Source organism: Loxodonta africana, chromosome 11, assembly GCF_030014295.1.
Source record: "Loxodonta africana isolate mLoxAfr1 chromosome 11, mLoxAfr1.hap2, whole genome shotgun sequence".
Lineage (NCBI taxonomy): Eukaryota > Metazoa > Chordata > Mammalia > Proboscidea > Elephantidae > Loxodonta > Loxodonta africana.
In genome coordinates this window covers 28,585,357-28,610,343 of record NC_087352.1, presented here as the reverse complement: position 1 = coordinate 28,610,343, position 24,987 = coordinate 28,585,357, and the positions used below count along the sequence as shown (strand labels likewise).

The window sequence follows — 24,987 nt, the reverse complement described above, 5'->3', positions numbered from 1 at the left end:
CCTGACGGAACACGCACATCTGTGGCGCATGCGCATATCGACGAACAGCCCCACCCGGTGTCTGGCGGAAGTCCGACATCCGGTACTTGCCCGTTCAAGAGGGCCGTTGCGCAAGCGCAAACATTTCTTTGAAGCCAGTCCTATGTCCAGTGACGACTGAAGACTGGCTTGCGGTCGCTTTTTTGTTCGCCCGCTGACCTCCCACCCCACCCACCATAAGTTTCGAACGGGATAGTCACTTCGTTAGCCCCTCACATCCTACCCGTCACAGCCGCCTCACAGGCACGCGCGCTTTGCGGGCCCGGGGAGGGGAAGCGGGGTCCTGCGGTAACGTTTGCCTTCTCTTGCTTGCTCCCCGGCTGCCACACGCATGCGCTGGCTTACTCGCGGTCCACCTTCACCACCGCGCTAACCCAGTCCTGTTCCCCAGAATACAACGCACAATTAGGGCAGCTGCAAGCCCTGTTCCTCGTCGAGGGGCCCCAGTCTGGCTTGACCCTTCTACCCTATGCCGGAGCTCCTGGTATGCCGCTGCAGCCCCCCGTATCTGGCGCACACTGATAGTGTGCGGGTTCTTGGAGGGGAGGGTAAGGTGTCCGGAGGAGAGACCCAAGGTCGCGCAGGTGAGAACCGCATCTCCAACCAGGAGTGGTTTGAGACAGTTTCGGGGTGGAGGTCCCTAAGCAGCATCTAGTGGTTGCGGACGGGGTCATGGGAGAGAGCGTGGCCGTCAGGTTGGGGACTCTGGGGAGGGCCCCGTGCCTGCGTTCCTCATGGGTGGGGAGGCCTCGCGAGGGGCTGGCAGCAAGTTGGCCTCAGGGCATTGGTCACTCCTCCCAAGGGTTTTCCTCGACCTGCTGTCTTTAGACCTGGGGAACAGGCCGAGGGCGGCTCGCGGCACTGGGCCGGCCGTTGCAAGTAAAAGAAACTTTATGCGTTTGAGGCCAAGGGCTGGGACAAGGAGAGATGGGAAATAAAGCCAAGAGATGAAGAGATCAGTTTCCTACCCACAAAGCATTCTCATTCGAAGCTCTTCCTGGCTTAGCTGCAGACCAGAGAGATCTCTCAGAGGGGCTGGGGTGTGGAAGAGGAAGGCTAGCCTAGTTTGGAGATGGCTTCCTGCTCTGTGCCTTCGTTTACCCCCTCCATAGGGGCCTGGATGCCTACCAAGTCAGCCTACGTTGGCCCCAAACCATGGGGGTGTGCCTAGCAGGTGGCTTGAGGGACAGTCTCTACCCTTTTCCAGCCAGCTGGGGCCTGTGGAGATGCCGGGGTCACTGGGCAGGTGCAGGGGGTTGGCATGGTGGTGGGTGCCTCTGCCCACTCTGCATTCCCACTCATTGACCCCAGTACCTAGTGTATAGAGTGTGAGTCAGGCTGTGACCTTTTTACACCCTCCGTTTGTCCAGCATCTCCTAGACCTGAGCCCAGGAGTCAGGCTGGGCCATATACTGGGACCTGGTGGGCTCCCCAATGTCAATAACCATTGTAACTGCCTAGGGGTGACATCAGGTACATCTGTTCTCCAGGGCTGCTTGGGGCATCCCGACCCCCCCACCCATCCCTGGCACCCATCTCAGCCTCCAAGGGGGTACCTCAAGGGACCCAGCTATATGACCCACGCAGGTCTCTCACTGCCCCAGGGCTGGGTCTGTCTCCAGCAACCTCCCAGAGTAGGCACACATCAGCTGCTCAGCAGCTACTCTGTTGACTAAGTGCTCACGCTCACTTGCTTCCGGGAGTGTCTCAGACCTGGAGACTCTTGAAGGCTCCCCCAAGTGGGTCCTTTTGGGCCATCAGTCCCTGTTCATTGAGCAGTGAAGGACACAGGCCCTGAAGCTCTGACCTTAGGCTCTGGTGGGGGCAGGAGTCTCCATCAACCTAGAGACAAAGGTTCCCAGCCGCTCTACCTGTAGTTCTTATCCCTGCCCTCCACCCTGGAATTTGGAAAGCATCAACGTTAGAGAAGACAGGTAGGGGTGGGAAGACAGATCTGTAGGATTTGGCTTTGATCCTGAGTAGGATGAAGGGCTTTGAGCAGAGGAACCCTGAATGGGACTTCTCAGGTTCCCGCAGGAGACAGTGAGGGTGGCTGGAGAAGGCTACAGTGGTGAATACATACACTAAAACCACCGAAGAATGAATCATATCATAGGGCTCCAGGCAGAAAGCAAGAGGCACAGCCTTACTCCACCAGATGCTGATCCGAGACCCCACTTAGTCACGTTACCCCTTGTTCAGATGACCTCACTTCCCCCCATTCCCCTACCTGGTTCCATAGGCATTAGTAGTCTAGGAATCAGGTCACCCCCATTTTTGAGACAGACACGGAGGGTCAGAGAGGTGAAGTAAACTCCAGGATCACACAGCAAAAGGGGGCGGAGCTGGAATTCTAAAGCAAGTTGGTCCAAGAGCCTAACTCTCTAGCCTTAGCAGGCCTGTCCTCATTCCTTATATTTCATCTCCCAGATCTCTGGGCGGGGGTGGGGGGGGGTCCCTGGATATACAAAGTGCTAAAGAAATATGTGTACAATAAATAAAAGAACAAGTCAATGAACAACAGGTATTGCTCCAACACCTGCCAGTGTCTCCACCATCCGTGGTTCCATGGGAGACCCATGACAAGCTGAGCTTGACCACTCCTTGGCCACTGGGCCACAGGATGGGGATTAGGGGACCTTGCCTGGGGCAGGGGCTTGTTACAGCCTTGAGACAGGGACTGGTGCCTGGGCCTGCGTACCTGCTGGCTGTGATGGTCTAAGCCCCTTCCTTGTTCTGACCTTCTGTCCTGAGCTTCCATTCATTTCCCTCTAAAGGGACCATGGCCCTCAGGGTGGCCTTGCACAATCGGCAGCAATGGGCTGTCTTAGTTACCTTAAAAAAAAAAAAAAACCCGTTGACATCGAGTTGACTCTGACTCACAGCGACCCTGTAGGACAGGGTAGAACTGGCCCATAGGGTTTCCAAGGAGCACCTGGTGGATTAGAAGTGCTGACCCTTCAGTTGGCAGCCAGACACTTAACTACTATGCCACCAGGGTTTACGTCTTAGTTATCTGTTGTTGTTAGGTGCCACTGAGTTGGTTCTGACTCATAGCAACTCTGTGTAAAAGAGAATGAAACACTGCCTAGTCCTGCGCCATCCTCACAATGGTTGCAATGCTTGAGCCCACTGTTGCAGCCACTGTGTCAATCCACCTCATTGAGGGCATTACTTTTTCACTGACCATTTACTTCACCAAGCATGATGTCCTTCTCCAGGGACTGATCCCCCTGATAACATATCCAAAGTATGTGAGACATAGACTCACCATCTGTGCTTCTAAGGACCATTCTGGTTGTACTTCTTCCAAGACAGAGTTGTTCATTCTTTTGGCAGTCCATGGTATGTATATTCAATATTCTTTGCCAACACCACAATTCGAAGGCATCAATTCTTCTTCGGTCTTCCTTATTCATTGTCTAGTTTTCACATGCAGAGGAGGCAACTGAAAACACCGTGGCTTGGGTCAGGCGCACCTTGGTCTTCAAGGTGATATCTTCACTTTTCAACACTTTAAAGAGGTCTTTTGCAGCCGATTTGCTCAATGCAATGCATCTTTTGATTTCTTCACTACTGCTTCCATGGGTGTTGATTGTGGATCCAAGTAAAATGAAATCCTTGACAACCTCAGTCTTCTCTGTTCATCATGATGTTGCTTATTGGTCCAGTTGTAAAGATTTTTGTTTTCTTTATGTTGAGGTGTAATCCATACTGAAGGCTGTGGTCTTTGATCTTCATCGGTAAGTGCTTCAAGTCCTCCTCACTTTCAGCAAGCAAGGTTGTGTCACCTGCATAACGCAGGTTGTTAATGAGACTGCCTTCAATCCTGATGCCCGTTCTTTACATAATCCAGCTTCTCAGATTATTTGCTTAATGTACAGATTGAGTAGGTATGGTGAAAGGATACAACCCTGATGCACACCTTTCCTCACTTTAAACCACAAAGTATCCCCTTGTTCTGTTGGAACGACTGCCTCTTGATCTATGTGCAGGTTCCTCATGAGCACAATTAAGTGTTCTGGAATTCCCGTTCTTCAAAAGGCTATCCATAATTTGTTATGATATACAAAGTCGAATGCCTTTGCAGAGTCAGTAAAACACAGTACATCTTTCTGGTATTCTCTTTCAGCCAGGATCCATCTGACATCAGCAATGATATCCATGGTTTCAAGTCCTCTTCTAAATCCAGCTTGAATTTCTGGCAGTTCCCTGTCGATATACTGCTGTAGCTGCTTTTGAATGATCTTCAGCAAAATTTATTAATGATATCATTAGATAATTTCCACATTCGGTGGGATCACCTTTCTCGGGAATAGGCATAAATATAGGTCTCTTCCAGTCGGTTGGCCAGGTATCTGTCTTCCAAATTTCTTAGCATAGACAAGTGAGTACTTCCAGCACTGCATCTGTTTGTTGAAAGGTCTCAATTGGTACTCCGTCAATTTTTGAAGCCTTGTTTCTTGCCAATGCCTTCAGCACGGCTTGGACTTCTTTCTTTAGTACTGTCAGTTCCTCATTATATGTTACCTCCTGAAATGGTTGAACATCAACCAGTTCTTTTTGGTACATCTGTAGTCATTCCATCTTCTTTTCATGCTTCCTGAGTTGTTTAATATTTTCCCCATAGAATCCTTCAGTATTGCAATTCAAGGCTTAAATTATTTCTTCAGCTCTTTCAGCTTGAGAAATGCTGAGAGTGTTTTTCCCTTTTTGGTTTTCTAGCTCCAGGTCTTTGCACATGTCATCATAATACTTTACTTTGTCTTCTTAAGCCACGCTTTGAAATCTTATGTTCACCTCTGTCAAGGATTGAATTATGTCCCCCCAAAAATGTGTGTATCAGTTTGGCTCAGCCATGATTCCCCGTATTGTGTGGTTGCCCTCCATTTTGTGATTGTAATTTTCTGTTAAAGAGGATTAGGGTGGCATTGTAACACCACCCTTACCCAGGCCACACATCCCTGATCCAATGTAAAGGGAGTTTCCCTGGGCTGTGGCCTGCACCACCTTTTATCTCACAAGAGATAAAAGGAGAGGGAAGCAAGCAGAGAGTTGCAGACCTCATACCACCAAGAAAGCAGTGCTGGGAGCAGAGCTCCTCCTTTGGACCCGGGGTCCCTTTGAGGAGAAGCTCCTAGTCCAGGGGAACATTGATGAGAAGGCTGACACAGAGAGAATACCTTTCCCTGGAGCTGATGCCCTGAATTTGGACTTTAAGCCTACTTTACCATGGAGAAATAAATTTCTCTTTCTTAAAGCCATCCACTTGTGGTATTTCTGTTATAGCTGCACTAGATGACTAAGACAAACTCTTACTTCATTATTTCTTCCTTTCACTTCAGCTAGTCGACATTCAAGAGCAAGTTTCAGAGTCTCTTCTAACATCCATTTTGGTCTTTTCTTTCTTTCCTGTCTTTGTAATGACCTCTCGTTTTCTTCATGTATGATGTCCTTGATGTCATTCCACAACTCATCTGGTCTTTAGTCATTAGTGTTCAACGAGTCAGATCTGTTCTTGAGATGGTCTCTAAATTCAGGTGGGATATAGTCAAGATTGCACTTTGGCTCTTATTGACTTGTTCTAATTTTCTTCAGTTTCAACTTGAACTTCCATGTGAGCAATTGATGGTCTTTTCCATAGTCGGCCCCTGGCCTTCTTCTGACTGATGATATTGCGCTTTTCCATCGTCTCTTCCCACAGATGTAGTTGATTTGGTTACTTATCTAGGGCTGCTGTAACAAATACCACAAGTGGATGGCTTCTACAACGAACTTTATTCTCTCAGTCTAATAGGCTAGAAGTCCAAATTCAGGGTGTCAGCTCCAGAGGAAGACTCTCTCTCTCTGTTGGCTCTGGGGAAAGGTCCTTGTCATCAATCTTCTCCTGGTCTAGGAGCTTGTAGGCACAGGGATCCTGGGTCTAAAGGACGTGCTCTACTCCCGGTGGTGCTTTCTTGGTTGTATAAGGTCACCCTGTCTCTCTGCTCGCTTATCTCTTTTATATCCCAAAAGAGATTGACTTGAAACAAAACCGAATCTTGTCTGCACCCCCCACGCATCTGTCAGTTTGTCGTACTGTTGAGGCTTGTGTATTGCTGTGATGCTGGAAGCTATGCCACCGGTATTCAAATACCAGCAGGGTCACCCATGGCAGACAGGTTTCAGCTGAGCTTCCTAACTAAGACTAGGAAGAAGGGTCTAGCAGTCTACTTCTGAAAAGAATTAGCCAGTGAAAACCTTATAAGTAGCAGTGAAACATTGTCTGATATAGTGCCGGAAGATGAGCCCCTCAGGTTGGAAGGCACTCAAAATACGACTCATGAAGAGCTGCCTCCTCAAAGCAGAGTCGACCTTAATGACATAGATGGAGTAAAGCTTTTGGGACCTTCATTTGCTGATGTGGCATGACTCAAAATGAGAAGAAACAGCTGCAAACATCCATTAATAATCGGAATCTGGAATGTACAAACTATGAAGCTAGGAAAATTGGCAATTGTCAAGACTGAAGTGGAATGCATAAACATGGATATCCTAGGCATTAGTGAGCTGAAATGGACTGGTATTGGCCATTTTGAAAGGGACAATCATATGATCTATGCCTGGAATGACAACTTGAAGAGGAATGGTGTTACATTCATCGTCAAGAAGAACATTTCAAGATTTATCCTGAAGTACAATGCTGTCGGTGATAGGATAATATCCATACGCCTACAAGGAAGACCAGTTAATACAACTGTTATTCAAATTTATGCAGCAACCACTAAGGGCAAAGATGAAGAAACTGAAGATTTTTATCAGCTTCTGCAGTCTGAAATTGATCAAACATGCAGTCAGGATTCACTGATAATTACTGGTGGTTGGAATGTGAAAGTTGGAAACAAAGAAGAGTTAGTAGTTGGAAAATGTGGCCTTGGTGATAGAAAAGATGCCTGAGATTGCATGATTGAATTTTGCAAGACCAATGACTTCTTCATTGCAAATACCTTTTTTCACCGACGTAAATGGCAACTATACACGTGGACCTCACCAGATGGAATACAAGGAATCAAATCGACTACATCTGTGGAAAGAGTTGATGGAAAAGCTCAGTATCATCAGTCAGAACAAGGCCAGGGGGTCACTGTGGATCAGACCATCAATTACTCATATGCAAGGGCCAAAGTACTACCTTGAGTATAAAAACCTTGAGTATATTTCACCTGGATTTAGAGACCATCTCAAGAATAGATTTGATGCATTGAACACTAGTGACTGACGATCAGACAAGTTGTTGAATGACATCAAGGACATCATACATGAAGAGAGCAAGAGGTCATTAAAAAGACAGGAGACAAAGATCTAACTGAATGTCAGAAGAGAGTCTGAAACTTGCTCTTGAATACCGACTAGATAAAAGGTAAAAATGAAGAAGTAAAAGAGTTGAACAGAAGATTTCAAAGGGCGGTTCGAGAAGACAAAGTAAAGAATTATGATGACACGTGCAAAGACCTGGAGCTAGAAAACCGAAAGGGAAGAACACACTCAGCATTTCTCAAGCTGAAAGAACTGAAGAAATAATTTAAGCCTCAAATTGCAATACTGAAGGATTCTACAAGGAAAATATTGAACTTAGGAAGCGTGAAAAAAAGATAGAATGACTACAGAGTCACTGTACCAAAAAGAATTGATGTTCAACCATTTTATGAGGTAACAGATGATCAGGAACCGACAGTACTGAAGAAAGAAGTCCAAGCTGCCCTGAAGGCATTGGCAAGAAACAAGGCTTTAGGAATTGACAGAGTACCAGTTGAGACCTTTCAACAAACATGCAGCACTGGGAAGTACTCATTTGTCTATGCCAAGAAATTTGGAAGGCAGCAACCTGGCTGACCAACTGGAAGAGATCTATATTTATGCCTATTCCCGAGAAAGGTGATCCCACCAAATGTGGAAATTATCAAACAATTTCATTGATATCACACACAAGTAAAATTTTGCTGAAGATCATTCAAAAGCAGCTACAGCAGTGTATCAACAGGGAACTGCCAGAAATTCAAGCTGGATTCAGAAGAGGACTCGGAACCATGGATATCATTGCTGATGTCAGATGGATCCAGGCTGAAAGCAGAGAATACCAGAAAGATGTTTACCTGTGTTTTATTGACTCTGCAAAGGCATTTGATTGTGTGGATCATAACAAATTATGGATAACCTTTTGAAGAACGGGAATTCCAGAACACTTAATTGTGCTCATGAGGAACCTGTACATAGATCAAGAGGCAGTCGTTCCAACAGAACAAGGGGATACTTTGTGGTTTAAAGTGAGGAAAGGTGTGCATCAGGGTTTATCTTTTCAGCATACCTATTCAATCTGTACGCTGAGCAAATAATCCGAGAAGCTGGAGAATACAAAGAAGAATGGGGCATCAGGATTGGAGGAAGACTTATTAAGAACCTGCGTTATGCAGATGACACAACCTTGCTTGTTGAAAGTGAAGAGGACTTGAAGCACTTACTTATGAAGATCAAAGACCACAGCCTTCAGTATGGATTACACCTCAACATAAAGAAAACAAAAATCCTCACAACTGGACCAATAAGCAGTGTGCCATGATAAACAGAGAAAAGATTGAGGTTGTCAAGGATTTCATTTTACTTGGATCTGCAATCAACACCCATGGAAGCAGCAGTGAAGAAATAAAAAGATGCATTTGCATTGAGCAAATCGGCTGCAAATGACCTCTTTAAAGTGTTGAAAAGCAAAGATGTCACCTTGAGGACTAAGGTGTGCCTGATCCAAGCCAGGGTGTTTTCAGCCACTGCATATGCATATGAAAGCTGGACAATGAATAAGGAAGACCGAAGAAGAATTGATGCCTTTGAATTGTGGTGTTGGAGAATATTGAATATACCATGGACTGCCAAAAGAATGAACAACTCTGTCTTGGAAGAAGTACAACGAGAATGCTCCTTAGAAGCAAGGATGGCGAGACTATGTCTCACATCCTTTGGATATGTTATCAGGGGGATCAGTCCCTGGAGAAGGACATCATGCTTGGTAAAGTAGATGGTCAGTGAAAAAGAGTAACGCCCTCAATGAGATGGATTGGCACAGTGGCTTCAACAATGAGCATAACCATGATGATTCTGAGAATGGCAAAGGACCAGGCAGTGTTTTGATATGTTGTACATAGGGTTGGTATGAGTTGGAACCGACTCAAGGGCACCTAACAACAAGGATGACCCAGGTTGCCGTGGATGGTGGAAATCTTTAAGTCCTAGGCTGCTAACCTAACTGTTGGTGGTTTGAATTCACCCATTTTTTTTTAGGAAGAAAGTCCTGGTGATCTACTTCTGAAAGATCCCAGCCATTGAATTGAAAACCCTATGGAGCATAAGTCCACTCTGAAACACATGGCATTGCCATGAGTCAGAATTGATAACACAGCAACTGGTAAGGGTGACCCAGGTGTTTGGGGGTGCCCCTGCATTCCCAGTCTCTCAGACAGGTCCAGGTGAAGCTCCTGTTGATTGGTGGACGCTTGACCAGAAGTCCTTTTCCCCAAAACGACCAATCACTAACACCCAAGTGATTGGAGGGCGGGATGATGTCAGGGGTCCCCAGGGTAACAGCCTATTGCCTGGAAACCCCAGCTTGAGTGTGTGTGTCTCTCTCTCTCTGTCGCTCGCCAGTCACCATGGTAACCATAATACGATCCGCGGAGGACAAGGCCTTAGTGCTGCGTGAGCATGATTGTACCTTCCTCTCCTGCCTCATTCATGGTTGTAGAGACGAGGCCGAGAGCCACGGACTACGGAAGCCTCCGCGCTAGCTCCCAAAGGCCTTTGTCGTCAGTTCCTTCAGGGCCAGGGTGAAAGAAAGAAGGCTGGAGGAAGGCTACGCGCTCTGTCTGGAGTGCGGGACTGGGGAACAAGGAGCTGCTTTCCGGCCTTCTCTGGTCGTGACTCTGGGGAAGGACATCTCGGACGCCGCGCCGGTCCGGAGAACCACGGAGACGGCAGTCCTCCAGGCGCCTGAAGCAACTCTTACAAGAGCACCCTTAATTAACGGGAGGGTGATATCTTGTACTTCTGGGCCAGGTGGGGTCATGGTAGGGTCGGGCTGTAGGTTTCCAAGCCGAGGAGGCCCGGAGACTGGACTCGCCCCAGGGATGGACCGCGGACTAGAAGGGGTGCAACTGGCCTGGGACCACCTGCCGCGTTGGAGACTCCAGTCTTAGGAGGCCACGAGGGCCAGCGAGCGCAATCGAGTAGCCACCCAATTCCCCAGGCCCCACGCGGGGGGCGTGATGGTGGTCTGTGATGGCGGGGATGGGGATGTCACCGTGTTCCCGCGACTCGCGGGACAGGGGGTGGGTTAGGACGAAATCGAGCGGTTGGTCAAAGGCACATTTCCAGCATGAACGGTGACTCGCAGTCTGGCTGCCGGCGTTTAGCCCGCGATGGGCGGCTTTCCTGCCCGGACCTCAGTTTCCCCATCTGCAAAGCAGGGATAAAACAGGCACCCACCTCATGGGGGTAAGGCCCACTGGGTCAGACTCTTTGTGGGTGGCCCCGGATCTGCATTTGAAGGAGCCCTGCTGTGGCTCTGGGTGCTAAAGTTTAGGGATTCCTGAAAACCTAAACACGAAGAATTTGGCCTAGGTGGACTTTGAGTCCTCCTCTAGTTGCCTTTCGCTCTCTGAGCCCGTCTTTAAAATGGACAAGATGCCCCACCTTCCTAGACTTCCAGCAGGACTGGTGGAACCCAAGGGAGAGGCCTGAGATTCCACCACCAGTGGCCACACAGCAGACTTTGTAATCACAGGGACATGAGTGCCCGTATCTGCCCCTCACTTGCTGTGAACATGGTACAAGTTACCAAATCTCTTGGGGCCTCAGTTAATCTGTAAGATGGCCTGTCCACTTGACATTTACTGAGCTCTGCTGTGTGCCAGGCCCCAGAGTGGCTCCCCAGCCAAATTCTAGCCTTTGGAGCCACCCCAGCTGAGGCTGTAGTTAGTATTGGAGCTTTGCCTGAATCCTGACCCACATGCAGAGTCGTTGAGTATAATAAAATGGTGTTGGAGTGGTTTCTTACTCAGCAATAGATAACCCAGCCCAGGCATTAGGACTAAGGGGTTGTTGAAGTGTTGTGACACACAAATGCCTTTTTCTTTTTCCAAAACGCCTACTCATTGGAGAAAATGCAGGAAAGGTATGATCACAAAGGCACAAAGAGCCCACAGCCTCAGAACCCCCAGTCACCCAGCCACATTGAGTTGAATATCAGGAATATTTTCTCCTGTGGCTGTTTTGCAAGGAGCCCTGTTGGTTTAATGGTTAAGAACTCGACTGCTAACCAAAAAGTCAGCAGTTTGAGCCTACCAGCCACTCCGTGAAAACTGTACCCAGCAGTTGTACTCTGTCCTGAGTCGGAATCGACTCTATAGCAATGGGTTTGGTTTTGGTGGCTGTTTTGCATCTTGTGTCTCCACCTGGCAACCTCAGTGTGGAGTCGCAGATCCTTCAGGCTGGATGGGGAGGGAATGGTGGGAGGAGTGGCATACAGACCGCAGGACTGGGTAAGTGACCAGCCACTCAGACCCAGGCTGGGTGAAGATAAGGAAGTGGGCAAGATCACCTCCTAGGGTTCTGACTGGATGCTTGGCTCTGAAGGGCAGGAAGACTCTGACCTGGGTCAGTCTTGACATTCCTGTGAGCCTGGGAGTTGGGCACAGCCATGGAACTTAAGACATTCCTCATCCAGAATCAGAGATTCTGGCTAGCCCCCAAAAGGGGAAAATGTCCATCCCCTCCATGGCAGTCAGGGAGAGTCTATAAAAATCTAAGTCAGATTTTCTCCCTCCCCTGCTGAAAACCATCCTTGAATCCCTCAAAGGAAAAGCCAAAATCTGAACAGTGGCCTTTGAGGCCTGGAAGATCAGGTCCCTGTCATCGTTCACCATCCCCTTCTCCCTCAGCTCCACTCTAGCCACAAAGGTCTCCTGGGTGGTTCTTAAGCACACCAGGCCTAATCCTGACTTAGGCTGTGCAATTGCTGTTCCCGTAACAGACATTCTCTTCCCCAGAGAGCCCCAGGGCTGACTCTCACCTTCTTAGGTCTTGCCTCGAATCCCACTTTCTCCATGAGCCTTGCACTGACCACTCTAACACTTAAAAAGATGTAATTCACATATCATAAAATTCTTAAGTGTACAATTTAGTCATTTTTAGTATATTCAGAGCTGGGTAACTATCACCACTACCTAATTCCTAACATTTGCATCATCCCCAAAAGAAACACTGTAACTATTAATGGTCATTCCCATTTCCCCCTCTCTATCTCCTGGCAACCAAAAATCTACTTTCTGTCTCTATGGATTTGCCTATTCTGGACATTTCATATAAGTGGAATCAGAGAATATGTGGCCTTTGTGTCTAACTTCTTTCATTTAGCATAATGCTTTTGAAGCTCATCCATGTTGTAACCATTGGTTATCTAACCTGTTGAGCTGGCTGCCTTCAGCTCTTGTCAAAACTTATTTGTATGTTTCTCTCCCCCCTCTTTTCAGCTTTCAAGATCCTATGGAAAGTTGGTCAAGTTGTCCAGGACACTTTGGCCACTGGGGTTTGCTATCATGGCTCTCCTCCTGGAAATTCTCCTTTTCTTTGTTCTTTGAGATCCAGCAACCAGGACTCTGGTCGGGGCTAGCCCCAGGATGGAGGCTCAGGCCTGGGATGCTTGGCAAGGAGGAGTCTGTAAGACTGATCCCTGGGGAGTCACCCTGGGCCCTGATGAGAGGCCCAAGACAAAGCCAAGGCCCCTTGCAAAAGACAGCCGGGAGATACCCTTCTCAGGAAGGAGACCATTGTGGAAGGGAAGCTTCAGAGGCAAGATGACTCCCCAGGGACCCCCACTTCCTTTCTAGTGTCCCACTTGGCCCAAGATCTCCCTCAAGAAGCCCCTGTGTGTGACCAGTGTGGCAAGGTGCTTCTCTGGTGCTGCATTTCTTAGTCGTGTACGATCCAGTAGGCAACAGGCTGTACCATTTCTACTCCAGAGAAGCTGTCGTTTCTCCTCTACAGAAGCCCCTGCATGGGTGCCAGAAAGCGGCAAGGCCTTCAAGTGGAGCTCTAGCCTCGTGGAGTGAGTGGCCTGTGGCAACTCCAGATCATTCACTCTGGAGAGAGGCCCTCTGTATGCCTCGAGAGGAAAGATGTTTAAAAGAGCTGCTCCAGCAGCAGTGCGCTCACAGGCGTGAAAAGCCCTCTGTGTGGCCCAATTGTGGCAAGGCCACGTTGAGCACCAGAGGACTCACGTCAGTGAAAAGCAGCACAGTTGCAGGAAGTCGATGCAGCCTTCAGTGAGCAATCTACTCAAGCCCCGGTGCACCCATGCCAGCTCTGAGTATGGCACAGCCTTTTGTGGTAGCTCTGAGCTGCAGCAGCATCAGAACCACTCTCTGGAGAGAAGCCCTTCATCTGTGGTGACTGTGGCAAGGTCTCTGTGCACAACTCGGAGCTCAGGAGCCAGCAGCAGATACACACAGGTGAGTGGCTCTCCAAGTCCAGCGTGTGCGGGAAGCACTTCAGCCACTACTCCAACCTCAATGAGTGCAGTTAGCTGCACACAGAGCTACAAACCAAGGCCTGACTTTGTCCTTGGAAAGGGGGACAGACCCGCAAGACAGGACATTTGGTGTTGAGACACCCACAGGCTCAACAAAACCGTACCTGTTCAGTTCCGACTCCTGGAGATCCTATAGGGCGTAGTAGAACTGCCCCATCGGGCTTCCAAGGCTGTAATCTTTAATGGGAACAGACTGCCACATCTTTCTCCCAAGGAGTGGCTGGGTGGGTTCAAACCAACGACCCTTAGGTTAGCAGCTGAGCTCTTAACCACTGTGCCACCAGGGCTCCTTACAGGATCAAGGTACGTGGAACAGCCCGGCGCTCCTAAGGGAGATACACAGTGAGAGCAGGTAGGTGGGGCAGTCACAGGCTGGGTCACCAAATGCAATGCGTATGATGGACTTCACAAAACTGGATGTCCCAGTGTGGGAAAGGATGTTCTTGAGGGTGGGAGCCACGGAAAAGATCTGGACAAAATGGGGTGACATAAATGGATAGGAGGCCTGGTCTCCCCATTCTATTCAGCAGAGCAAACAGAGTGAGCACCACATTTGGGCTCAGGGCAGCCATGCTTCTAAAGTGGGGTTACACATATTAGAATCAACCGAGGGAACTTGAACACCCCCAGAGGTTCTGATTTTATCAGTCCTGGCTGGTAGCCCAGGCACAGGGACATTTAAAAGCTCCATTAGTGTTTCTCAACACCTTCTAGTCAACCTGAAGGAGGCTGGGAATGGCCAGTCTCTTCCAGTTGTAGATATTCTAGAAATCTGACTGGGCTCCTGGACAATCAATTATTGTTATAGCCAATCACCTGCCTTGTTGGGGTCGGTATTCAGTAGGTCCGTGGACGCCGTTTCCTTGTTGACGACAGGACCTCCTCCTCTTCCTGTTTAGTTACGCCTGCCACAGTTGCCATGACTACCAAGAGGCTTGTGATTGGCGAAGACGACTTCCCTAACGTCTTTCCGTCATTGTCGGAGCGGACGCAACCGGACTACACTTCCCAGCAGTCCCCGCGTGGACTGCCGCCCGTCCTTGCGGCTGTCCGGTCTTCTCAGTGCCGCGGTGTCCCGGAGGAGGCGAAAGGCTCCGCGCTGCGTGCGGGGCGGGGACCAGGAGACCCCCGCGGGCCACCTGTACCGAGTAAGTGGCGTCCTGCGCGGACATGCAACCCCGGCGGGCAAGGCCGGGGCGGGCGGGTTCCTAGCCTGGTGCCGTCTCCTTCCTCTCCCAAAGCGCGCCGGGACCAAGGCGGAGGCGCCACGCCTCTGCACTTCCGGTCCATGTTCGGGATCCGGGCGGGTCGCGGCGCGTCGGGCCTTCAGTTCCGGGCGGGTCCTTCTGTTGTGAGTTCTGGCTCCTGCGTTCTCACCTCCTGAGCGGGGAGAGTGAGGCGTGCGCAAGGGAGGCGCCAGGCCCAGGACCTGTCGCGGGGGCCCATGTCGATGCCCAGGACATCAGCGCTGGGACGTGGAATTCTGCGGGGGTCAGCCTTGAACATGTTAACCCACCCTTCAGTCCCCTGTGTATGGCTGGCTGTTGTGGGTCCCAGTCCATTTCATCAGCAGTCTTGAGGACAGCTAGAACGGCCGGAAGAGTACCCATGAAGCGGGGCGTGTCCACTCGCAGCAGCCGCATGCAGAGTCAGGAAAAGGCACCCAGGGGCCTGCAGGAGGCCTGTGTGACAACTAGCCCTGGTTGGCCCTCCATGCCACGCTATCACCCTGGGCCATCGCGGGGCAGGTGAAGGGCTTTGAGAACCAAGTGCACAGGGGATGGTCAAAATCCAGTGTGAAATGGCGTAAAGCAGGCCTGCGTAGCCCCCTGATAAAATTTAATTTCTTGTTAAACAACTTTTTGGGGCTTTAGGAAGGAAACCGTAGTGGTGTAGTGATTAAGAGCTCCGGCTGCTAACCGAAAGGTGGGCAGTTCGAATCCACCAGGCGCTCCTTGGAAACCGTATGGGGCAGTTCTACACTGTCCTTACAGGGTCACCATGAGTCAGAATCGACTCGACAGCAACGGGTTTTTGGTTTTGGAGGCTTTAGGATGAGCTCTGGGCTTTTCTGCTCTGTCAAGTAGGAAGTCAGTTGGCGTCTTTACTTGTGAGCGCTTTTCTTTTTAAAAGTAATTTTATTATTATTGTTTACATCCAGCTTACTCAGGATCCTCATTGAGAAATGAAGGCCTGAAAGTAGAGATGTGAGGAGGGAAGGAAGGAAAGAGAGAGAAACGGACTTGTTCCCCAACCCTTGTGTGTTTAGGGGAGTGGACTTGATAACTCTGCTGGGAGAGTTCAGACTGCACCAGAAGGTGGAGAAAAAAATTTCAGTTAGTCCTTTCAAAGATTAAGATATTTATCCATTCATTTATACAACAAAATATTTAATGAGTACTTACTATGTCACAGGTGGTGTAACTGAAGTCAGCAAGGGTAGTGAGGTCAGGGAATGGGATTGGAGCAGGGCTCTGCGGAGGGCAGCTTTGGGCACAGGGCATGGATTAAGGAGGGCCTCCTGGCCTAGGGGACAGAGACACCAAGGCACAGGGGCAGGAGGCTGGGCTAAGCCACAGGTAGAGGATAGGTGTATTAGTTTCTTGTGAGTGCTGTAACATTACCACAGACCTCGTGACTTAAAACAGCACAAGTTTATTCTCAGTTCTGGGGGCCAGAAGTCTGAAATGAAGGTGTCAACAGGGCCACATTTTCTCCAGAGAATTTAGGGGGGAAACTCTTCCTTTCTTCTTGCATCTTCTGGTGGCTCTCTGCCTTCCTTAGCTTGTTACCGTATCACTACTAACTTCAAAGCCAACATTTTCAAATCTCTCACGGTCTCCATCTTCACATAGCCTTCTCCTCTTTCCTAAATGTCCTTTTGTCTTACAAGGACACTTGTTGGATTTAGGGCCTACTAGGGTAATCTAGGATGATCTCATCTAGAGATCCTTAATTACATCTGTAAAGACCCTTTTCCAAACATGACCTTTCACATTTGCAGGGTTTAGAGGTTAGGATGTGGACATACCTTTTTGGGGGGCACCATTCAACCCACTGCAGCCTCCTTTAATGGAGCCTACGCAGTCCTGGGCCACCTGTCCCTGGGCTTATGTGGGGCTATTGTGGTGACTGGAAGATGATTAGCCATCTTGGTTTGGTCAGGCTGCCTCAGGCGTCTTCTCCCGCCCTGGCGGGGTCCTTAGCCTGTGGTCCCTGGAGGTTTGGAAGGTCATATTGGGCGTCTAGCTCGGAGTCCTGCTCTGGCTGCTATCTATTGTACAAACTGGGGCATGAGGCCAGGAACTGTGACCCTGCCAGGGTAGCACAGCATTTACCGAAAATCCTGGGGCAGGAGTGTGGCAGGTGCTTGGGTCCCATTGTCCCTCACGACTGGAGCATGACAACCTGGCAAGGCCAGACATTGGTTCCTCCAGAGACCCTGACCTCAGCTGTTAAGGCTTCTTTTTTTGGGCTGAATGCACGATTGTAGAAGCGCCAGACCCTGCTCAGGGATGATCAGAGCTGTAATAAAATTGTAGCCGTGCTGCAGACCTGGGCCCCAGCCCTGTCCTGCCTGCTTAGCACTCATGGTGGGGCTGCCCCTTCCCTGAGTGGGGAGTTGGGGTCCATCCTGGGGCTACAGTCATAGGAGAGAGGGGGCGACAGGGACCCTATATCAGTATTTGTGGTAGGCACCCACTCCCTGGCCTGGTGGGGCCTGGGATCCAAGATTGGCAGTGTCTCCGGACTGAGCCCCTTAGAAGAGGGTCCTGGTGGTTTTCTTACACTCTGCAGTTTGCCCTCTGCAGGGTTAGCCTAACCTAACCCTGGCTTCCTAAAGGCAGACAAAGGAACTGCAAAACCTGCGTTGCTGAGGGTGGAGGTTCAGGGGTGCAGGGGAGGCTGAATGAGATGCGGAGGGGCAGGACTGACCTGCATGGCTCTCCCTGGCTGGCCAACACCTGCCAGTGGGTACAGCCACACCTTTTAGAGGCAGAAGTTGAACAACATGGTGGTGGTGGGGAGCCAGCCAGTAACCTGGGTGTGGAGGACAGGGCTTCATGGCCTTGCTGAGTCTCACCCTCACCCAGCTGCTGCTTCCTGTCTGCAAACTGAGTGACAGCAGTGCCCTCGGGTTTGTGACACCCATTAGAAATCCACTTTGCGCCCTGAGAGTACTGCACAGGCAGCCCTTCCTGCGTGGAGGCTGCTCTTTCCAGTGGGCGTGTCCTGCTTCGCACGAAGCGTTTTCTTCTGGAGACATGCTGTTGATATGAGTGGATTTAGGGATGCCTGCAAGAGAATGCTGTCACCCCAGAGCTTCTGATGGGACCACTTGGCTTGGTGTTCCGGTGTGTAGTCAGCGAGAAGTCAACTTTTTAAACCTAGATATTTTGAAGAGCCTGGTTTTTCTTATCACAAAGGTATTGTTTAAACACACACACGCACACGCACGCACACACGCACGCACGGACGCACACACGTTCCAAGCAGTGCCATCACTGTGGCCAGGGTCCACATAATGTCTTGGCTGGTGTTGGGTGGGTTCTCCCAGGCTGCCCTTGGGCAGAGGCCCAGGCACACTAAGGACAGGAACGGTTCTTGAGGTGGGTGCATTCTGTGCATTTTGTCTTAATTGAGATATAATTTATATAACAAAATTAATCATTTTAAAATGTACAATTCAGGGTGGTTTTTAGTTTTTTTTTGTTTTTGGTAAAATTTTTATATTTTGGTATATCCAAAGAGTTGTGCAACAACCCCCCTCATCTAATTCCAGAACATTTTCATCTTATCAAAAAGCCTGTAGCAATTAGCTGTCAGTCTCCATTTTCCCGCTCAGCTCTTTGCAACAACTAATCTATATTCTGTCTCTACAGATTTGTCTGTTCTGACATTTCATATAAATGGAATCATCCAATATATGTGATTGTTTTTTTTCACTTAGCATAAGGCTTTTAAAGTTCACCCATGATGTAGCATGTATCAGTATTTAATTCATTTTTATGCTGAATAATATTTCATTGGATATATCATATTTTATTCCATTCATCAGTTGAACATAGATGTACAAGTTTTGGCGTGGGCATGAGTTTTCATTTCTCTTCAGTATATACCCAGGAGTGGAATTGCTGGGTTATATGGTAATTCTGTGTTTAACTTTTTGAGGAACTTGGTTACTTATAGGGAATTGAACAAATAAGTGAGAATGTTGAGGTTCATGGGAGACAGGTTTCTCACTGTTAAAGAAGTCACATACAAGTAACCAAGTCGACTTGGTGGGCCTTCTCCACCTGACCCCTCCCTCCATGGTGGCCACACAGCTGAGTCTCTTCCCCACTGGGGAATTATAGCCACACCTGGCCAAGCCCCTCCTCAGACATGACTGGTCTGAACTGCTAGGGTCAGGGTGCTCCAGCAGCTGTCAGAGGAGGTGAGGTTGGGGAGCAGGAAAACCATCAGAAGGCTGATCTCGGGTCTGGGTGGCACCCAAGGCACAACAGTGGCTGTGAGGAGGGGCAGGAAGATGCTGGCTCCAGCATTCTCATCCCCTAGCCATCTGTCCTCCTCACTTTTCCCTGGTTGAGGAGTGCTGGGCGCTGTCAGGTGAGTGTCAGTTGTGGGGTCATTTTTAGCCCACCTCTCCTCTTCTGCCTCCTGGGAATTGCCAACCTCGCCATTTCTCCTCTGCTCTTCCAGATCCAGCAACCAGGACTCGGAATTGGGGCCAGCCCCAGGATGGAGGTTTGGGCCAGGGATGTGGGTCAGGGAAGAGTCCCTGAGGCTGATCCCCAGGGAACCACCATGGACCCCGAGGAGAGGCCCAAGATGGAGTCAAGGACCCTTACAGAGGACAGAGCTGGGATCACCCCTCGCAGAAGGGAAATCTGTGTGGAGGGGCGGCTGGCGGCAGGACGATCCCCCCTGGCGCTTGTTCTCAGGGCTGCGTTCTAGGCGTGAGCCCCAGCCCTGGAGCGGGACTGCTAGTGTGGGAGCCGCGTACCCCTTCCTCCTCTCAGGACCTGGACCTGGCCACCTCCCAGGGGCCGCACACTGTGGATGGCCCCTGTCGGTGCCTGGCTGGTGCCAGTGCCTACAGCCAAAGCTTCTACCCGACGTGGCATCTCAGAGCCCTCCGTGGGGAGAAGACTGTAGCATGTGACCACTGCGGTGTCCAAGGCGTTGCTTTGGAGCTGTCCTCGGGGTCAGCCGCGTGGGGTCCTCACAGACAACCGGCCAGGCAAACAAGGGATGGGTGTCCAGACCTTCCCCGGGACCCTGCAGCTGAGTCCCCCCTAGCGGAGCCCCTCTTTGGAGCAGCCCCAGGCATGCGAGTTAGGGGAGTGCAGTGACGTCTGTGCCTGGAGGGGCTCCTCTGGCCCCACAGGAGCGGATGCAGGCGGCAAGAGAGCCCCGCCCGTGTGGCCGGTGTGGGAAGCACCTCGGCCTCTCCAGGCAGCAGCAGCAGCAGGGTAGCCCTACAGGTGAGGGCTCTCCGACGGGTCCCGAGTGCAGTCAGGCCACAGGTCCTCCCGCCAGTGCCGTGGACCCCGCAGCCCAGCGGCTGTACACGTGTGACGATTGTGGCAAGGCCTTCACCCGCACCTCAAGCCTGTTGCAGCATGAGCGCATCCACACGGGCGAGCGGCCCTACGAGTGTGCCGAGTGCGGCAAGGCCTTTGTGCGCTGCTCCGGCCTCTACCGTCACCAAAAGACGCACTCGTCAGAGCGGCAGCGCGGCGGCCCAGTCCCGGCTCAGAGTACCTTCCTGCTGGAGCGCTCAGCCTGCAGGGACTGGGATGAGGGGTGCCCAGGGATCCTGCAGGTGCCAGCCCTCTATGAGGAGAAGCCGTACAAGTGTACTGAGTGTGCCAAGGCCTTCGGCCTCTTCTCGCATCTCGTGGGGCACCGGCGTGTGCACACGGGTGAGAAGCCTTACACGTGTCCCGAGTGCGGCAAGGCCTTCAACCAGCGCTCAAACCTGAGCCGCCACCAGCGCACGCACAGCAGCGCCAAGCCCTACGCGTGCCTGCTGTGTGAGAAGGCCTTCAAGGGCCGCTCGGGCCTGGTGCAGCACCAGCGCGCGCACACCGGAGAACGGCCCTACGGCTGCCCAGAGTGCGGCAAGACCTTTCGTGGCTGCTCTGAGCTGCGCCAGCACGAGCGCCTGCACTCGGGCGAGAAGCCCTACATCTGCCTCAATTGCGGCAAGGCCTTCGTGCGCAACTGCAGCCTGGTGCGCCACCTGCGCACGCACACGGGCGAGCGGCCCTACGCGTGTGGCGTGTGCGGCCGCGCTTTCAGCCAGCGCTCCAACCTCAGCGAGCACCAGAAGCGGCACGCAGCCCCCGCTGCGCCCTGACTCGCTGGGGAGAACCGGTGGGTGGGTGCCGGTGGGAGGCTACGGTGCCAGCACTGTGTGTCCTGCCATGTCCCCCAGGGTGAGGAGAGGCCAGCCTCCCGGAAACCTCACAAACCACAAATGTTTGTAACTGTTATTAAACCTCATTTTGTATACGTGGCGTTCACAGGTTTCCTGCTTGTGGCTCCTGCTCCACATATGTGTCTGACCCCTTTCCACCCGAGCCTCAGCGTCCGTTCTAGATGAAGCAATGATAATCTCGTGTATGGAGCGCTGACTTAGGCCAGCGCTTTGTTCACATTTCAGGAGTTTTCTTTTCAGTGGACATTCCTGTGCCTGCTGGTCCGCTGGTCCACTGGGGAGAGAGGTGAAGTGACTCCACAGGGGCTTGGCCAGATAACAGAGGCACAATTTCAACCTAGAATCTCTCACTGTCCTTAGTGGCTTCAGTAGCCCTTGGTGGCCTCAGGGTCTTCTCACACCTTCTCTTGTAGTCAGGCCCCTGACTCCTCCCTTAGGTCTCCGAGAGGCCTCCTCTGGCCTCCCCAGACCTGGAGGGAAGGACCCAGCACAGCTCGTGACTCTTCCCGGGGCTAAAGGTGGTGGTATGCCTGGGTTCTAACCATGGAAAGGGCTCCCTTTCTAGGGGAGCGAGATTCCCAGGCAACCCGAGCCCGTCTGTGTTTGGTGGGTGAAGGCAGCTGCAAGTTACTTTGGATCCTGGCCTTTGGAATTCCAGGCCAAATCACACATCCCAGAAGCCTCTGCGGTCTGAGAAGAAGCAAAGACAAAGACAGACCCAGAGGCCACCGCAGAGGTGCTGTGAGGTGCCGCCAGGCTCCTAGAGCGGCATGTTGCCCAGATTTTTATATATCTACAGTATTAATCATGGCCACCCTCTGTGTTACAAAGTAGAACCTTCCCACAGGGAAGTATGAAAGTAGTTGACCAAGCATTTATTCTGATGAGTAGCTGGGTGGGTTCAAACTGCCAACCTTTAGATTAGTAGCCCCACCAAGACTGAGTTGGAATCAACTCCACGGCAATGAAATACTATTAATATGATTCTAATTTCAACCCTCCCCCCGCACTCCATTCTCCACACCCATCACCAAAGGGATACTCTCACACTCCCCACTCCAGAAACCAAGTTTGTGGCACTTAATACATACCAGACCTGTGCTAAGCACTCTGCGTCCCATTTGATCCTCACTCTGTGTGGATTGGGACGACTCTTACCCCATATTATGGTCATTCAGAGAGGCTCAGCCAGAGCTGCACAGGGAGCCCAGGGCCTAGGCCCTCAATCCCTCCAGCAGAGTTCCCAGAGTGTGGCCTAAGACTCTGCAGCAATACCCTGCCAGTCGGCCTTCCGGGGCTCCAGGGTCCTGCCTCCACCCCTTCCAATGCTGCCTCCACCCTCTGGGCCTCCATCATGATGGCATGGTCCCCCCCACCCACCAACCCACAGCAAGTGGGCAGTATGATGGGTGGAAGGAAGAAAAACTCAGAGCCCCAAGTATTCTAAAGAAGCAAATGTGTGCAGGTTTAATCAGCAAAATGTTTCCAACTGGATTTGGAGCCTGGGAGAGGGCCCTTGTGAAGCTCCCTTTGCTTTGTGACTCCTGTCCCTGAGGTCCTGACTCCTTTGGAGGAAAAGATGCGTGGGTCCTGTGGGGTAAGGTGTCTTGTAGGGGGTGAGCATTCCTGGGGACAGCTAGCAGGAGACCATTGGAGCTCTTTGTTAAATGCCTACTGTGTACCAGACTTGGCCCTAGGTTTTACATTTCCTGTGCTCAGTGATCCTCAAAGTGCTTCAGAGATGAGCGTCATTGTATGTCGCAGATGTAGCAGGTGTCCACTTCATCTGCCCTGGCCAAGTTCACACCAGGGAACGTCCCTCCACCCTCACCCCTGGTCCAGCTACCATCATCACTCACCTGGACAATTGCAGTGACCTGTGTCTGGCTCCATACCCCCAGTCTACTCCCCACACGGTAGGCGGGGTGGGAGGGGGCATCTGTAAAGTCGCGATCAGATCATGTCCCTCTACTTTCCTTTCACACAATAAAATATCAAGTCCTCACTGTGCCCTTCAAGTCCCTTCATGGCTGGGCCCCATTACCTCTCTGACATTATCTCGCACCCTCATGCTTTCCCCATGCCCAGCCTCCCTGCTCTTCAGTTTTGTAGCCACTACATAGTCAGGATGGACTTCCACCCTGAATTTGGTTCAGATGTCAACACATGCATACTAAGAGGGTATAAAAAGGTTTATTACTTACAAAATGAGGCTTCCTTGGGAAAGCAGGGCAGGCCTCCCAATCTGATCCAAAAATGGCTTGAGAAAGCAAGGAAAGGAGACTGGCTTGGGGTTTTTATGGTGTTTGGGGGTGGGGCCAGAGTGACAGTTCCTGTGTGGTTTGAAACTCCCTTCTGTGCTGAAGGAGGGAGCACTCCTGCTCTCTTACCGGCTTGCCCAGATGTGGGGCGAAAAGGGAGGAGTTAAGTTTAAAAGCTGTCAGCAGTCAAACATCAAAAAATGGAGTTAGAATATTCCACTTAGGCACACCAGGCAGATTCATATGTGTTGTTCCCTCAGCCTGCCACACTGTGGCACCTGGTGTTTGCTCACCTCTTTCAGGTCTCTCTGCCCAAATGATTCTTTCTCTGAGAGGCCTTCATTGACTGCCCTAACCTTCCTACACCCCGCATGTGGCTTTGTTCCTTTTTTTTTTTTTTTTGTCGCTAGCGTTCACCAACACCTGACATGATGATATGTTTATTCGTGGTCTCTCCCTTACCGGCAATATCCTTAAGTATGGGGCAATGTCTGTCTTGCTCACGGCTGTGTCCCTAGCATTCAGGGCAGCTCTGGACCCATAGCAGGTGCTCAGTAAATGATGAACAACTGAACAAATGAATCTGGAAACAGAAAGATCTTGGCACCACTGGGCTGTGGCATCCCTGTCTGTCATGAGGATCGTCTATTCACTTACACAAGTGTTTGGTCCAGTTGCAAACATCTCTAAAACGTAGTGGCTTAGAGTAATAAAAAGTACTTAATATCCTCACAGTTTATGTGGGTCAAGAATTTGGGAGCAGCTGAACTGGTTTGTTCTAATTTAGGGTCTCTCATGAGGTTGTGTTCAAGCTGTAGGCCAGGACAGCAGTCATCTGAAGGCATGACTGGAGCTGGAGGATCCACTTCCAAGATGGTTGACTTGTCTTTTATCTTGCAACACCACTTCTATTGGGTGTTCAATCCCTGCCAGGCACAGTGCCAGCCACCCTTATGTGTGCAGTGACTGTACAGGAAGGTGTTGGCAGACAGCTTGTCCTTCATCAAGCACCACCAGATGAATACTAGAGAGTGGCTCTATAGATGTGGAGACTTGCCATCAGACCTTCAGGCAGAGCAAGTCCTTCTTCTGGCACTCAGAGTCTGTCCTGGAGAATGGCCCTCTGTATTAGCTGACCATAGCTGCTTATACATTAGCTCAAAACTGAGTGGTTTAAAACAACAAAAACATCTATCATTTTACACAGTTTCTTGTGGGTGAAGAATTCAGGAGCAGCTTGGCTGAGAGGTTCTAGCTCCAGAACTCTTATGAGATTGCAACCAAGATGTTGGCTAGGCAGCAGTCATTTGAATTTGTTAACAGATGCAAAACTGGTGGATACCCACAAAGCAATAATCAATTGCATCTCTACCAGACAGCACTTATTTGCATTTGTATGGATAAAAATCTTTTGCATTACTATCAGCTTTCTAAGACTACACAGTTGGAAAATGGCTGAAAAACAATGAAATTCTTAGATAACCCAGAAGGGTGAGCTGGACAGCAAACCCAACGTGGTGCCCTGAATTACTTAATATGGGCCTTCTAGCTAAAGTCTTTGCAAAAAAACCAAAAAAAAGGTGTTTTTTTTTTTGCAAAGATCTGCCAAATGACTGTGGGGGTAT

The 24,987-nt window shown here is 50.5% G+C and overlaps 1 protein-coding gene across 1 annotated transcript; it reads left to right on the top strand.

The window, feature by feature from the left end:
• Positions 1–26: 26 nt before the first annotated feature.
• On the top strand, positions 27–24,987 carry ZNF837 (zinc finger protein 837). Its single transcript, XM_023543690.2, is given in 7 exon segments — positions 27–623; positions 12,597–13,574; positions 14,554–14,802; positions 19,358–19,520; positions 19,523–19,842; positions 19,844–20,026; positions 20,028–24,987. Coding segments are annotated over 4 exon segments (1,620 nt in total). The 5' UTR covers positions 27–623; positions 12,597–13,574; positions 14,554–14,802; positions 19,358–19,396; the 3' UTR covers positions 21,021–24,987.